We start from the raw sequence: 17,083 nt of genomic DNA, 5'->3' as shown, positions 1-17,083 counted from the left end.
CATATAATTCACAAGGACAAGCCATTGTGGAACGAATGAATCTCTCCCTAAAATGACAATTGCAAAAGCAGAAGGGGGAAACAGGGACAGTGATTATAGGACTCCACACATGCAACTGAATCTAGCATTACTGACTTTAAATTTTTTGAGCCTATCTAAAGGCCAGATGCTATCAGCAGCCGAACGGCATCTACCAAAACCAGCTGCAAAGATAGAAGCGGAACAACTGGTTTGGTGGAGAGATTCGATAACAACGAGTTGGGAAATAGGTAAAATAATAACATGGGGTAGAGGTTATGCTTGTGTTTCTCCAGGCCAAAACCAGCAGCTGATTTGGATACCATCAAGATACCTGAAAACTTATCATCAGCCAGATGCCAAGGAAGAGATTTTGGGAGGAACCCGAGGACCCCCCGGTTGCAGCCATGTTGAGACTGACGATAAGGAAGACACAAGTGCTGGCGAGCAACACTGGTCGGGCACAGCCACCCCCCTGGGGCCAGATGAAGAAGTTGACACAGATGGCGGAAGAAAATCTGAAGGAGGCGGGACAACCAGTTACAATGAGTAATCTAATGGTAGCTATGATGGCTGTGCTCACCATTGCCATGAGTATTCCCCCAGTGACTGCTGAAACAAAAGACAATTATACTTATTGGACATATATTCCTTTTCCACCACTTCTACAGCCAGAAACATGGTTAGACCCCCCAGTGGAGGTATATACTAACGATAGTTTTTAGATGCCTAGTTCTATAGATGATAGAGGCCCGTCTAAGCCCTAAGAGGAAGGAACTATTATGAATATCTTGTTGGCATTTGAGGATTTACCTATTTGTTTGGGAAAAGCCAATAGGTGTTTAGCTCCCAGTCATCAATCCTGGCTGGCGATAGTGCCTGAATGTAACATCTCCATGACACAATTACATATGCTTTCTGGTCTTAGTATTTATCACAATTATTATGCTCCTGTAACCGAAGTTTACCACCCTCAAAAACCTATCTGTAAAGTGGATTGGACATGGTCAGCAAAAATGAAGGTATTTGCTTGGGAAGATTGTGTTGCAAGGCAGGCAGAGGTGTTGTGTAATGATTCATATGGAGTCATTATCGATTGGTCCCCTAAAGGGGCATTTATGAGGCTCACCTCTCAATCTGTAGGTAATGGTCACCCTGCATATAAACAAAATAATCAGATGGTGGACACTATAAGAAGTACAGCAAGAGTTCCTATTATTTGGGCATATGGTGGTATAGTGGTATCTCAACCCCAAATGATATGACCTGATGTAAAGAGCTAAACATAAGGAGTTATGGAAAATATTAATGGCACTGAAAAAGATAAAGATTTGGGAAGGAAAATATACTAAGCCAACCCAATATAATCCTAATTACATGTTAGAATTGGCTCACAACAGTTCAGTCTGGATACATAGTTGTGTCTGTCCGCCTTTCCTGTTTGTAGTGGGTGATTTAAAACTTGATCTCCCTAATCATCATATGACTTGTCAAGAATATAGATTGTTTTCTTGTGTGAATTCTTCCTTGTATAATACTGATCATTCTATTTTAGTAGTAAGAGCCCGAGAAGGCGTATGGATACCTGTAAAGCTTTCCCGTCCTTGGGAAGCCTCTCCTTCTGCGCATATTATTACTGAAATTCTTCGATAGATTTTGAGGCACTCTCGGCGTTTAATTGCCACTTTAATTTTAATCATTACGGGATTGACTGCTGTCACAGCTACTGCCGTGGTAGCTGGAGTTGCTTTGCATTCCACAGTACAAACAGCAGACTATGTAAATAATTGGCAGAAAAATTCTACTCTGCTGTGGAATTCCCAAACTAATATAGACCAGAAACTAGCTAATCAAATCAATGATCTCCGACAAACTGTAATGTGGCTAGGAGATTGAGTAGTTAGTCTAAAATACAGAATGCAGTTACAATGTGATTGGAATACTTCTGATTTTTGCATTACTCCTCATCTGTATAATGAAACAGAGCACGAGTGGGAAAGTGTTAGGAGACATTTAAAGGGTCATACTGGAAATTTATCTTTAGATATTGTAAAACTGAAGAAACAAGTATTTCAAGCCTCTCAGGCACATGTGACGCTAATGCCAGGAACTGAAGTGCTTGAAGGAGCTGCAGATGGATTAGCAGCTATTAACCCATTAAAATGGATCAAGACACTTGGAGGCTCTGTGATTTCAATGATGATTGTGCTTTTAATCTGTGTTGTCTGTCTTTGTGTAGTCTGCCGATGCAGATCCCAAATCCTGCGAGAAGTAGCCCACCGTGACAAAGCTGCCTTTGCCTTTATCGCTTTGCAAAAACGAAAAGGGAGACAAGCCCTAAGCCTGGTAGCAAGCCCTAAGCCTGTCATAAATAGGCCTTAAAGAAACTGGTGATAAACAGGATTTCTGCAGCAATGTGACATGCTCGTGATGGCTATCACACACACTGCTAGAAGCTGTTGGTTTACTGGAGCAGGGCAAGGAAAACCTGGCCCCCCCACCCCCGGGAGCGGAAAACTGCTCAAGCCACAAACAATAGCAGGAGCAGCCTGTGCCTTAACAACATGTTTTTGCTGCAGATAATCAGCCAGGGCCTGTTTCTCTGCTCCTAGCTAAAAATGCTTTGTTTCCCATAAGGAATGCTTCTAGCTAATCTATAATCTATAGAAGCAATGCTTAGCATTGGCTTACTGTCAATAATATGTGGGTCAGACTCTGTTCATGGCTCTCAGCTCTGACGGCTGTCAGCCCCCTGGTCCCACTCTGCACTCTATTTCTGTGTCTGTGTCTTTAATTCCTCAAGCACTGCTGGGTTAGGGTCTCCATAACTGAGCTGGTCTTGGCAAGTTTGCATTGTTTTAGTTATTGGTGAGGCTGTATATTTTACCACCATGTGTGAGAGAATAGTTTATATCCTCTTCTCTACCTCCCTGCAACTCATTCACTTCTTAAATCATTAGAATCTGACTTTTGCCTCTAACAGTACACTGAGACTGCTTTCTTTAAGGCTATCAAAACTATCTTAGCTGAAAAATCTAATGGCCCTCTGTAGTCTTCAAGGCCCAATTATAATACGTATATAATCATTTTTCAACATTCCCCTTCCCTTAAGCTAGGAAGTCTATCAATTGCCCCTATTAGTTTCTTATTTTTTGAAAGTACTATCTAAAATGAAACTTTCTAAAAAATTCTGCCCATTCCTTTGAATGTGTTATGAATATAGTGGTTCTTACTTTTTCAAATCTCTTCTTAAATAACTCTCTTTTGGTGAGCTATAAATTGATTTCATTATCCATTAGACACTTTGTAAAAGCTTTTTGGTCTGTCTCTCTCTTCTATTTTTAAGAAGATGATATTCAATTTAGCCTCTATTAAGATGCAATAATTAAGATCTATTCTCACTCCTTAAGTATGAGGAAGTATTTGTTTATATCTAGAAACACTGAAGAGCATCAGACAATAACTTTGGGACCTTTAGGAGGCCTTTACTGACCAATTTACTTCTAGGTGCTCTGTAATCTGACTTGCAAATGGCCTATCCTCTTATTACCAGGAAGCTGATCTTCCTTTGTTCCTGTCCCTTTCCAAAGTTAAGAGGCAGCGCACCACAGCTAGGGATCCAAAGTACTTTCCCAACCCACAGTCCAAGAAAGTAATGATCTTATCAGCTCAGATGACATAATACTCTGATAATTTTTACAAGGACCATTGCTTGGACCTAGCCTTACTCTGAGAATTTCAGCTCATTCTTACATTGTTACAGCTGCAATTCTCAGTTTGATTTCAACCCTCACCCCCTACTTCTATTGATCCCATTACATTATTACCCAACAAAACCTAACAGGAATATATTAAAATTGTAAAAATGAAGGCCGATAGCTACTGTATAGGCAATACTCAAGTGAGGAGAGGGAGACTCTGGAGGGACTCAGTGAAGAGAACAAAGGAGGTAACATTATATATTTGTTATGTGGCAAACTTAAATACTTAATACCTAGCATATAAAGAGGATATGAGAGGTGAAGCTGGAAGAATGTTGGTATTTACTGAGTACTTATTATGGCTAGAAAACGTGAGAAAATGCTTACCTGTAGATAAAACAGCAGAAAGGTAGGAAGGGAAAGAGGGTAAAAACTCATAAAATGTGTGTTTGTATGTATGTGCACACATGTATATATAAAATACATGTGTATATATTTTACAGATAGGATATATGCATGCATATATATGTGTGTATGCATATATATGTATGTATGTGCATATGTATTTTGTAAAAGTTTTGGATTAAATTTCCTGTGCTTTTTGTAACTTGCCTCTGCAGGCAATTATAAAAAAGGAGTTTCACAAATGTTTTGATTAACAGCAGCATTACTGAAGTAAATATTCAGCTTTCCAAATTGGTAACTTCAAGAACCAACATTTATTTTTATTTATAAGCACTAGTAATTCTTGTTTAAAAAAACAAAATTCAACTCAACAGTGAGACAGGGGTACACTTGGTTACACTGCATGGATAAACATGACCCTCTTGTGTTAGGGAGAAACTGAGGCTCTCACACTCAGAGGTCACACACTGGCAGTGGTGAGAACATGGGCGCTGGCAGTGCAGTGGACACTGGTATTCCAGGCCCTGCCCATGCACTCCCTTTGTCAGGCGGGAGTCACAGTAGCCATGCTCACCCTTGCACATGCTTGCCCTTATCAGGAGTTTCTCTAAGAGCTTTCCACATGAGCCCATTTCCTCCTCAGCAACCCTATCAGGAAGGTCCTGTTTTCAGTCTCATTTTACTGATGAGGAAACTGTGACAAAGAGATTTAAGTAACTTGTTCACATAAGATGTGATGAGTTCAGGAAGGTGGTCCATGGATGTTGAATGAATGCCAGGAATGGGATTATGACAAGGACTGAAAACTCAGGGCAACAGGCTAAGGGTGAGAGTTAAGGAGCATGTTCTGTTGAAGATACAAAATCTCATCATATGCTCTGTGATGTGTGTTGACTTAGTAAGGTGGGTGAATTGTAAACAACTAAGGTGGTTTTAAGAGAAGAAGTTCACTGATACAGACTTTTACTGTTCAAGCTGTATACCAGGATGAAATGGCTTCAAGCAGTGCTTTGATCAAAAGGATAATTCCCAGGCCCCACCTGTCATTACCAAAAATATTCATGGAGACTTTGGCTTAGAGCAGGGATTAGCAAACTACAGTGTGTGGGCCAAATCTGGCCCACCCTATTTTTGTCTATCCAGCAAGCTAATGATTTGTACATTTTAAAATGGTTAGGAAGAAAAGCAAACAATAATAATATTTTGTGACATATACAACTCATATAACATTCTAACTTCAGTGTCCAAGAATTAAGTTTTATAGAACACTATCACATTTATTCACTTACACGCTGTGTACAGCTGCTTTCAATACACAACAGCAGAGTGGAATATTTTCGGTAGATGAGACTTGGCCTGCAAGCCTAAACTATTTACTACCTGGCCCTTTAAAGAAAAAGTCTGCACACCCCAAATTACTGAGAATTACTGTATCAGAACACAGACGACACATTGGCAGATTACACCAGCTGGGTATACTGGCATAGGCAAACTTTTTCTGGAACTGTAACACTGAGACTACTTTGGTACTCTGGTGCTGTTCACTATCTTCTAATACTTATTATTCATCAAGATTCCTTTGTGATACATACCGTATACAAAGTGGGCTGGATACTCGGGTATCCTGCAAAACTGTGGTCTAGATTTATGGGGTGAAGGGACATGCAAGTTGGGACTGAGGCTGACAGGCATGATCCTTAGAGACGTGACAGCACCCGCCCCCCGGCCTCTGAAGACTCCCTCCCCACATAGATGTCCAGCAATTCCTTCCGTAATTGGCTGACTTGTGTCGGCCTGTCCTCTACATTTAGGCCTATGCACCTCCTCAGAGCGTACGCTCCTTGTCTCGTCCTCCCTGGTGGGCACTGAGCATGACTTGTTCATTCTCTGCTTGTGACACCATCAGGCCCCAGCAAAACTGTGGAAAGGTGTTAATTAGCCATGCTCAAACTTGGACTAGAATATTAAAATATAACTGGCCAGGCGCGGTGGCTCAAGCCTGTAATCCCAGCACTTTGGGAGGCTGAGGCAGGTGGATCACGAGGTCAGGAGATCGAGACCATCCTGGCTAACATGGTGAAACCCCATCTCTACTAAAAATACCCAAAATTAGCCGGGCGTGGTGGTGGGTGCCTGTAGTCCCAGCTACTTGGGAGGCTGAGGAAGGAGAATGGTGTGAACCTGGGAGGTGGAGCTTGCAGTGAGCAGAGATCACGCCACTGCACTCCAGCAAGACTCTGTCTCAAAAAATATATATATATATATGTATATATATATATATATATAGACTTCAGTTTTTTAAAATAAAATATGTTTACAATGTGCTTTATAAAAGATACCATAAAGTGAATTTCTGTTCACTGAATCTTATCCTGATTTTCATTATAAAATTATTTTCAGTCTAAAATTGATCCATTTTCATTGGAAAAGTTTATATCCAAGACATAAAAATCAAACTAAAAAATGCAGAAAGCCATTAAAAATCACACAGGGTAAACCAAAAAGCACTTTAAAAATGAAAGCTTAATAACACCATACTCAAAATAAGTCACAAAATGCCACTATCATGCAAAAATAGAAAATGCCATCCAAGAAGGAATTCTTGTGTCTTGAGGACAGCTACACATGAGAAGCAGATGTGTTCTGTCAATTTCTCAACCTTTAACAAAATTCAACCAAAACAATGGACAGAATATAGTTATTCCCCTCATCAGTTTATCTGCAGAGAATATAAATACTGTTAACTATTAAGACTTTGAAATCAAAAGGAAGGAGAAAGGGAGAGAAGCCTCATAGCCTGGGTTTGTTCCGACTTCACAGCCAGGGCCAGCCTTGGAGTGTGGCCTGTGCTGAGAACTGGAGAAGGGGGACAGAAAACACGATTCCTGCAAAAGTGTCAGCGTGGAACCAGCTCAGCCACAGAAAGCAGCATTCAAACTGGGCTCCAGGATGAAATGAAAAAGTCTGGGATGATGCATAACTCGAGATGTCAGAAAATAAGGAACGAAAAGGCAAATGATGGGGGAAAGCACCCTAGGAAGGGACTGATGAGTGCTTTAAATTTGTGCCAGAAGAACCTAGTAACACGCAACCCTGCTTGTAAAATGCCTCGAGAGCACAGAGTTTGTATGCCAAAAGTCTCTCATGTGAGAATAAAGCTTATTTGTGCACTAGAACTGACTATTTGTGTTGGACTGAAATGGACTGGAAGAAAGAAAGGAAAATGGATTAAAAAAGAAAAAGCAGCAGTGGGAGGCCAGGACCAGAAGGGAACTCTTCAAGAGGAAGGCCTCTCTTTTATAGCACACAGGTATCAGATCTGGGGTGGCCCTACCTCTCTTCATTGTCAGTCCCTTCTTCCCTGACCGTGGAGGAGGTCCCTGGCCGAGTGAAGCCCTCTCTGTGCTCTAATGCCAGCACGACTGAAAGAGGGCTATGGGAAAGGTCGCCAGGGAGGCTGGGCAATTCTTCATGTCAAAGGATCTGAACCTGCGGTGGCCTGAGGCACACTGATCAATCTGTTTCCGAGAGGCAGCTGTCAGTCTTCCTGGGGTTACTTTCTCGGGGGTGGGACCCCAGACACTGTCCCCTGGGCTCTGGGGAAGCACCACACCATTCAGCAGTTTTTCGGGTGTTCTATCACATCCCATTAGGAGGTACTGATGTTTCTGAGGCAGATTTTCAAAGTGATGGCATCTGGGAAACTAAGGCTTAAGTTAAGGGGAGAGATTTTATAAACTTACGAATTACCAGGGAAGGGTCAGAGAACTTAACATAAGGTTGTTGATGTTTAGAAGGAACTGGTTGGTTATTCTGAACTTAAGATTTTCAGAGAGAAATGCAGAATCCTTAGGGGATGGTGAATCTGGCCCTAGAATTTTAATACTTAATACTTCCTTAGGGGTTACTCAAGACAATTACTCCTTAAAGGGACAGTTATTTCCAAGAGAGCTGATATCACGTACTTCCTGCTTCCTAGGAGCAAGGATGAACCAGCAGCACTGTGCTGGTCTGGGGAGCTGTCTAGAGTTGCTTTTGACTGTTGTACAATGCCTAGTCTGTGGACTTCTTGGCTGTTAAGAACATTTTTGGTACACATCCATGACCCTCATCTACAATTCCAAATTCCAAAGAGCTCTGAAAGCCAACTCTTCAGGTGGCAATATATAAACTTCTTGGGTATAGAACTTGACTTGATTTGAGGCTATTCATAGTCTTTATTTATCCTTAGTGTGAATATTCATGTTTCACTGAATTAATATGTCTGAGGTGCTCTCCTTGGGTAGTATATGATACATGGCTAATACATCTTGCTTTCTAAACTCCAAAAGGTTCTGAATTCCACAACACACCTGGCCCCAGGGGTTTTGGGTAAGGAGCTGTGGGCTTATGGCTGCCTCTGGCTTAAGAACTGCTGGGCCAGATCTCTCTGACTAAATCCAACCCCAGATAGTCACACGGATCCATTAAAGTGGAGTGTGTGAGATATCTGGGGCTAGGGAAGAGCAAGGAGACAGGAGTATCCATCAGGACCATGGTGGCTGAAGAGATGGAAGTGGCTACTCTTTGATGTGACAGACTGCCTTTGGTACTCTTGAGGCTTGGGCTCAATGCTGCTTTTACTGATTTCTCCAGCTCTGGGTAATGGCTCCTGAAGATAAACAGGCCAGCACCATGAGGTTTAGCTGGAGACGCTGGACTGACTCTTGGGGAATCAAGTGGCCTGGCTAGAACCCGATGCCACTGATGGCTATAACTGCCTACTAAGTTATAAATTGAATTTGACTGCAATTGGGACGAAGCCTCCTTGAATTTCAAAGCACAGCTCTGATTCAAGGAGTCTTTGTCCCAGCTGCAGTTTCTATCCCTAGGAAAGTTTGAAAACTCATGTACATTTCTCTACCATGGCAGCATCCACAGCACCACTAGAAGCTGTGTGTCTTTCCAACTAGATTCTAACTTCTTTGAGCATGGGAACCACGTCTTATTTGTTCCCATGTCCTTGGCTCTTAGCACAGTGTTTGGCACACAGTATGCATCCAATAAACACTGTGAATGGATGAAAGGCCTGCCTAACTAAGAGCTACATTTGTCTTTGTCCTGACTCCTATATCACAAACAGATATGACAGAATGCAGCTGGATAGTTACATGGAGCTAGGTCATATATGCATGAGAGTGCTGAGTATGGATAGGAGAGAATGTAGGTATATTTATAGACCCCAATTCGACATTTATTTTTAAAATTAGCTTCTTTAAAATCACCAAATTTGTACTAAGTTTAACTTACACTGCCTGCCTGAAGTAGAGAAAGAAGGTAGATTGTTGATGGGAAGAAGGGGTGGAAAACTCAATAAAATGTCTTATTATGTAATGATGTCACAAGGAGTAAAAGAATTTTAGAGATGCAAAGAACTTCAGAAATCACCAAAAGCCTATAGCATTTATGTGGTTGGTCCAAAGACATATATACATCGTCACGATCAAGACTGGGACTCACACTATGTCTCCTAATTCCTAGCTTGTCACTAATTCTACACTAAAAGTCAGACTAAAGATTTAGGGCTGTCAGCATTCCATAGGACCATCCTCCTTCTCGTGGCACTTCCTTCAAATGGAAATTTTAAAAATGTAACACCGCAAAACCTCATAAGTACGCCCATCTATGATAATCTGTCCAACCTGAGAGATTAATAAATGAAAAACTTGTTTATTAATCAACTAGCAAAAACAAGCATGGTTATTTAAGAAAATCTGTTAGCATTTACAAATACTCATTTACATATCAGACTGACTGCTTACCAAATTAATTAATGTGAGGTTTTACTGTGTATAGAACAAACCGACAGACACATAAGAACACTTTAGATTATTGCAGGATGTTTCCAGAAGCCCACATACTAGAAATGTGGAAACCAAGTTTTTCAGGGAAAGAGAAAATACTTACCACCGCTAGCACTTCCTTCTCTTTTGCCACGGGAGCCCCCACTGCCATCTCTGCCTGACTTTATGCGCTAGAGCAAAGAGAAGACAAGTTTAAAAGAATAAGTGCTATTCCTTCAAAGTTGAATATAGATAAAGGTGGATTTTAAAATTAACATTACTACATTACCCTTAGGACTAACCCATCATACCTGAGAGGTGATTCTATAGAAAAAAAAAAAAAAAGCCTGAGTTGTTTTGTAAGTGGAGGGTTCAAGCCTTCCCCTCTAAGGCACTTGAGAAAACTCGTATAGCACTTTAATTCAAAAGTGCAGCGTAACCTTGGCTTACACAAACAACTCAAAACTAAACAGTATTTTCTTGATGTGAACATTCAGGGCTTAAACATGATCTTTAGTTTAAGGGAGGGATGGGTGAGGAGGGGATAAGAATCTACAAAAGGGCCATTTCTTGCCATTAGTCCTCATATACAATGGTTGGACCTGAACTATTTGAGGGTTAAAAAAAAAAAAAAAAAAAAAAAAAGGTAAGCTGAATTTTGAAATTCAATTTATAAAATAAAAGTATGATTAAAACCTCACAAAAGACCTAAGATCTGTCCAACAGTCTACTTTCTTAGATACAAACTCGCCTTCAAAGCCTAAGAAGTATCTCCACACTGTGGCATTGTTAGGTTTCTTTCTACATTTTATGGTTCTGTTTTGCCTAAGTATTAGAATTTTTGTATTAACATTGAATCTGCCTCAAGTCACACTATCAAATTTTCATATGTATAATGGTTCATTTACACAGCTACAGGATGATTAGTGAACAGAGACAGATGGCTTTTTATATTTATAATTGAATTAAACTTCTTAACATGGGTGGATATTTTATTTAGATCTTTAATAATATAAACATAAGACATAAACATAATTTCATATTTAATTCAAAAGACAAATTATTTAACTCCTTAACCCTGACAACTTCCCAAATATTTATAAATTGTCAGGTCATGGATAAAGTTATTGTCTGTGGTTTGCTAGGAAGAAAGAAATTCTTTTCAATAATTAACTCATTTCTGTAAGATGAAATACTCTCTTAAAACTCAGGACTTCCAAATGTTTCATAAACATATCCAATTTTTTTTCCATTAAAAGGAAAAGCACTTCCCTTGAAATATCAACTTTCTCCTTGCCTTCATAGATGAAAGAAAATCTTAAAAAGATGTAGCAAAGTAAGAATTTAAACATCCATAATCTGACTTTATTTCAAAACTTGATTTTCATCCAACCACAGATGGATCATCTCCAGCATACCAAAAAGACCTTTAAATGCTGAAAATAGGCCGGGTGTGGTGGCTCACGCCTGTAATCCTAGCACTTTGGGAGGCCGAGGCGGGTGGATTACCTGAGGTCAGGAGTTCAAGACCAGCCTGGTCAACATGGCAAAACCCCATCTCTACTAAAAATATAAAAATTAGCCGGGTGTGGTGGCAGGCGCCTGTAATCTCAGCTACTCTGGAGGCTGAGGCAGAAGAATCGCTTGAACCTGGGAGGTGGGGGTTGCAGTGAGCCGAGATCACACCATTGTATGCCAGCCTGGGCGACAGAGAGAGGGACTCCGTCTCAAAAAAAAAAAAAAAATGCTGAAAATAAATTCATCAAGACAAATGTCCACATAGCTTGACAGTTTTTAAAACCACATGTGAAAACTTGTATCCTGTTTAAGTGACCAGAGGTTCAGAACAGGGTATGCGAAGGTAAGTAAGCACTTCCATAATCACTACACTCTTTATTGCCTGACACCTGTTCCCTGCACTCATCTAGAATTTTCCAGTCCTCTGGCTCTCATCACTCTTCTCTTTTTAAACTCTTTAAATTCCTACTTTCTGTCCAGCCTAGAATCAAGGCCTACCACGTGCCATGACGCCACATTGGAACTATGGTCCTTGCCTCCTTCTTGTCTTTCTGCTTCACTTATCAAGAGAAACCTAAGCCTCGGTTGGTTCAGTGCCTTCCCTTTTTCCTCTCCTACTCCCAGGACACTGTGCTGGGGAAACAGCTCCATCAGTACAAAAACCAGGCAAGCCTCAGGGCTCCCCACTGCTCACTTAGATCCTCCCATGTGCCCCATGCAGGCCATCTCACTTCTCGTAGACACCACTTTTTGTCCTCATCACTTTTGGAACTGACTGTCCTGCCTGCTTAGAGAATAAAAGGAAAACAGCATCTCCTTGGATATGCCAGCTGGCATGGACCCTGCATGGATGGGTCCGCTACTCCCTGTCTGCCTGCCCTCCCTCATCTTTTCAGCTATTTCCTCCTCCCTCATCTCCTCAGGAGACCCCCTGTGTGTCCCCTGGTCGGGACTGGCTCCATGTGCTCTCATTATGCTCAGGGTCCGACTCTACCGGTTTGTCTTTCTCCTTCATCATCCTCCTGTGCACAGAGAATGTGGTGTTCTTTTCCAACTGAATGCCTATTTGCAGTTGAGAATCAGTGAACTCCACCATAAGGAGTCTTGTGTACTAACCATTGTAATAGCTGTACCATTGTAATAGCTGTAGCAAGGATTTCTTGTGGAAGTTACAGAGAAGGCAACTTCAAAAGTAAAACCAAAACATTTATCAAAACCTTAGTTTGATAAAGTTCTAAGTTCAAAGAACTCTCTAAGAATGTGCCTATTATGTAAGAAAAAAAAAAGAAATCTCAACTGTCAAGACTCAGTTAACTGCACATCTCTCATACCATTCACACAACAGAGCTCTGCTCAGCAGTGTTTTCAGGCATGATCTAAGTGCTTCCTTCGGAGGTGCAAAGTAAACACCCAAGAGACAGAGCTGCTGCAGACAGCAATCCCACCAGGCAACAGGACAGACTCTGTGATGCCCCACCGGGTATTCCAGGGCTGGCCCAGCAGCTGACCTTGCCCTTTAAGAGTGTGATGGAGGTAAAGTGGCCTCAGTGCAGTGCAAAGGAACTGAAGGAAGCCAGGAGGGGTGTGTCACAAACACCACATATACAGAGCTGCTGCTAAGTCAGGCAGACGGAAAGTTAGAGTGTCCATCATATTGACTGCTATGTAAGTGACTAATCTTAGTGAGGGTAGTTTTAGCTGTGTGAATGGAAGCAGTCAAGGTTAGACTGATTTGAAGAGCACCTGGGAAGTGAGAAAATAAAGATCAAGTATAGATAAAGTACATTGTTCTTTGGCTGGAAGGATAAAGAATGGTGACAGTGGGGCAGATCCAGAATGTGTGGGGCCAGAAGCTTATACAGCTTGGGGGAAACTTTCTGAGAAAGAGGATATAAAACTGTGAAAATGGGCTGGGCGCGGTGGCTCACACCTGTAATCCCAGCACTTTGGGAGGCCGAGGTGGGCGGATCACAAGGTCAGGAGTTCAAGACCAGCCTGACCAACATGGTGAAACCCCGCCTCTACTAAAAAAAAAAAATACAAAAAAGAAAACAAAAACAAAAAACTGTGAAAATGAAATGAATGCAAAAATAAAAATTTATTAGACAGAGGCAATGCAAATGAGGGCCTGCAGCTTAAGCTCCCCAACTCCACGGGGAACACCCTGGGCTGTGGGCACTGCTGCTCCTCAGGGACACTGGGCAGGGAATTCCTGCTCACACTCTCAGGGGCCCGAGGGTCCTGTCTCACACAGACTCATCTGACATGCAACCCACCTCAGAACTAGCACAGGCATGGGTACATTTTAGGAGCACAGTAAACACTTGTAAACATAGTGAAGACGACATTCTCATCATATGGTATATGAGGGCTCAAGTAGGAGACACACTTTTCAGAATTATTCCCCTCATCCTTCCAGAGTTTTAACACTTCATAAAGTTCACAGAAATTCTTATCACTTTGGAGTGGATGTGAGATAAGGCCTCATGGTAGGTAAGAGAGGAAGCATTTAAACAATGATTGACATAAATGATTCTTATCACTTCAACGCTAAGATGTGCAGGAAACAGCCATGTAACAAAATATGGAGCACAAAGTGACGGAAATCTGTATTTACTGACATGGGAAGTGGTCCATGTTATTTTGCGAAGTGGGTGGGAGAGGTTATAAAACAGTATTTTTTGTAAAAATCTCATTTGTGTTTTAAAAAAAGTCCCATTAAAATATATGTGTTGATATATGTTTGTATATATTTGTAAAAATGCCTGGGAAAGGGGAATGATAACAGTGATGTCTAAGTGGTGGGATAGGTGATTTTCACTTTTTTCTTTATACATTTTTATTTGGATTAAAAATTATTTACAAAAGCAATTTTCCTGCATTTTTAAAAGAACATTTATTGTTTTCATAATAGGGAAAAAAGATGGGATTCCTAACCTGGAAAAAATATTATGTCATTCCCACTCTGGAAAAAAAATGAGAGAAGGCACAGAATAGAGGAGCAAAGTAGCCACAAATAAAATAACTGAACAAATTAAGTGAATAAATGCTGGAAGAGAGAAAATAAACATTTTTTCCCTTTAAACCTACTCTTTATTATGAATCTGTGACCATAAACTCGCATGCTACTCTTCCGGGGACTGGAAGAACCATTATGAGCTGGTGGGTCCTATGGGTTATCCAGGATGGGCCACCCAGAGTGGGGTCTGGAAACCACTGATGGCCCACAAACTGCCACCTGTCCTCAATGAGATGAACAGAGGGCAAGTGCTTACAAACTTGCACAGCATCAAAATGTTGCTGGATGTCGGACCCTGCTGACATCCAAGTGCAGGATCATTTTTCTAGTAATGTCAGTGACAGACTGGCAAAAAATAATTTCACCACAGATAGTTTGAGAAGTTCAAAGCTAGAACGCTATCCTCATTTTACAGCTGATAAGAATGAAGTCCAGAAAGGTAAACATCCATTCCAGATCACACGGTTGACCAATGGTCATGTCAGGAAAAAAGTACGGGGTTCTGTCCACCATACTACGCATTTACTTCTTAAGAATTGGGTTTCGGTTCTATGGAACAAGGAGCAGTTACTTGTTACGTAGTTAAGGGTTCTTAAGAAGACTGGCTGACTGTAAATTCAAGAGAAAACAAAATTAAAAACATTCCTTAGTGGCTTCAATTCCAAAGGACCCATATTAACTTCCTGTCCTCAGACCTCTGCCCACATTTTTTTCTCACCACCCCAAACTCCAAGTGTCCAATCATGCCCACTCCAAACACAAGCCCCTCTGGGAACGGCCTCTGAGTACCTCCTCTCGGAGCAAAGACCCTCCCCTCTCAGTCCCACAGCTCTGCCTAGAGTGCCTCAGGCACCAGGGCCAACTCTTGTCCCTCACTGTGTCCTCCATATGCACGGCAGATCATAATCAATGTTTTCTGAGCGAAACAACAGAGAGGCTAACACAGGGCAATGCATGAGAGTATCTGAAATCAATGGCCTTAAAGAAATGACTGGTGATCTTAACCTAGAAAATGTAATCAACATGCAAATCACCATCAGTTTTGTACTAAGGATATATTCTGTTCAGTAGTTTTGTTGACTTTTGTCAATAATATATAAATTGTACAAGACATTCTTATAGCCATTATTACACATACAGAATTTTTTAAAAATTGCATTTTTTAGTTTGGTTAATTTTAGAGCTAAATATGGGATCTTAATACTGGATCTCTCTCCTTTTAAGAAATATAACCAAAAGGGTTTCTGCTCAACTTGACTATACGTTTATTTTCATTGCATTTTGGTAATAACTGGAAATTTGGGTATATGTACCAATGATATATTAATTTTGAATGTCACATGCTATTTTGTCAATCTGGCCAAAAGAAAGCATTTCTTGGCATTGTTTCCTGATTACTTTGGGGGAAAACTGGCAAATATTGAAACAGCATTTCTGTATTTGAATAGTCTGAAAATTTAGAAATTTGATTTAAAAATTGAATATATTTTTATCTTTAGACTAGCAATGAAAATATTCTGCATTTTGTCTTTTTTTTTTTTTTGAGACGGAGTGTCGCTCTGTTGCCCAGGCTGGAGTGCAGTGGCACGATCTCAGCTCACTGCAAGCTCCGCCTCCCAGGTTCATGCCATTCTCCTGCCTCAGCCTCCCAAGTAGCTGGGACTACAGGTGCCCTCCACCACGCCTAGCTAATTTTTTGTATTTTTAGTAGAGACAGTGTTTCAGTGTGTTAGCCAGGATGGTCTCGATCTCCTGACCTCGTGATCTGCCCACCTTGGCCTCCCAAAGTGCTGGGATTATAGGCGTGAGCCACCGTGCCCAGTCTCTATTATTTCTTTATTTTCTTTTTCTTCTTAATAGTTTACCTTTATTCTCCAACCTTTTTGGTGTTTTGGCTGTTTTTCTCTTCCTTTTTCATATTTAAAATATTCATTCCTCAAGCCCTGCTCTTCCCATTTTGCTCTATTCCAAACATACACTCTTGCTTTGACAGACCTCTTTGTTTGTCTGCTAATGTTTTTCATGTTCAGTGAAGCAGAAAAGCAAAACATCTTTTAAAAAACAGCACTGCTACATGGCTTGCAGTTTCCAGGGGCTGGTCCACACCATTATGGGGCTCACAGTGTTCAGGAATGGAGGGCTGAGAGTGAGTCTGTCTTGCCTGGCCAACAACCCAGTGCCACAATTGCTTCTTGCTGGCACTAATGAATGTACAATGTACAATGTACAATGTTTTCTTCTTACCCAAAAATGTGGATTCCCCCAAGCACAAAAAAGAGAACAGTCTTCCTTTCCATAATAGTTCCAGAAAGAGGACTAGTTTCTCTGAAAAATCATTTCAGATAAAACTTCTAGTTTTAACATTTTAAAACAGGAGTTAGGGAATCAGCAAGAGAAATTACCCTGACCCACATAAACCTGAATTGGTTTATGTTCCTCTCTTAAGTTTATACAAATCTTTTTCCATTTTAAAACAATATAAGAAAATCCACTGCCTGATATATTTTATGTCTACTTTTTCACCTCTTAAATTAGCTTCTATATCCTGAGTTGGTATTTGATCAAGGTAACCCTTCAGGAGCATAAAGCCTGAGTGCTTC

The 17,083-nt window shown here is 40.9% G+C and overlaps 1 protein-coding gene across 28 annotated transcripts in view; it reads right to left on the bottom strand.

Annotated features, from left to right (window-relative positions):
• IFT88 (intraflagellar transport 88) overlaps window positions 1-17,083 on the bottom strand; it is a 124,648-nt gene that overhangs the window by 10,523 nt on the left and 97,042 nt on the right. For all 28 annotated transcript variants that reach the window (XM_034936405.2, XM_003833018.5, XM_024925288.4 and 25 more), the window contains one exon: window positions 10,071-10,137. In XM_034936405.2, the coding sequence (XP_034792296.1) occupies window positions 10,071-10,137 (67 nt within the window). The remainder of the gene's footprint in view (window positions 1-10,070; window positions 10,138-17,083) is intronic.

The sequence above is a fragment of the Pan paniscus genome, chromosome 14, assembly GCF_029289425.2.
Source record: "Pan paniscus chromosome 14, NHGRI_mPanPan1-v2.0_pri, whole genome shotgun sequence".
Taxonomy (NCBI): domain Eukaryota; kingdom Metazoa; phylum Chordata; class Mammalia; order Primates; family Hominidae; genus Pan; species Pan paniscus.
The sequence above is the reverse complement of the archived record's forward strand: the minus strand, read 5'-3'. Positions and strand labels throughout refer to the sequence as shown.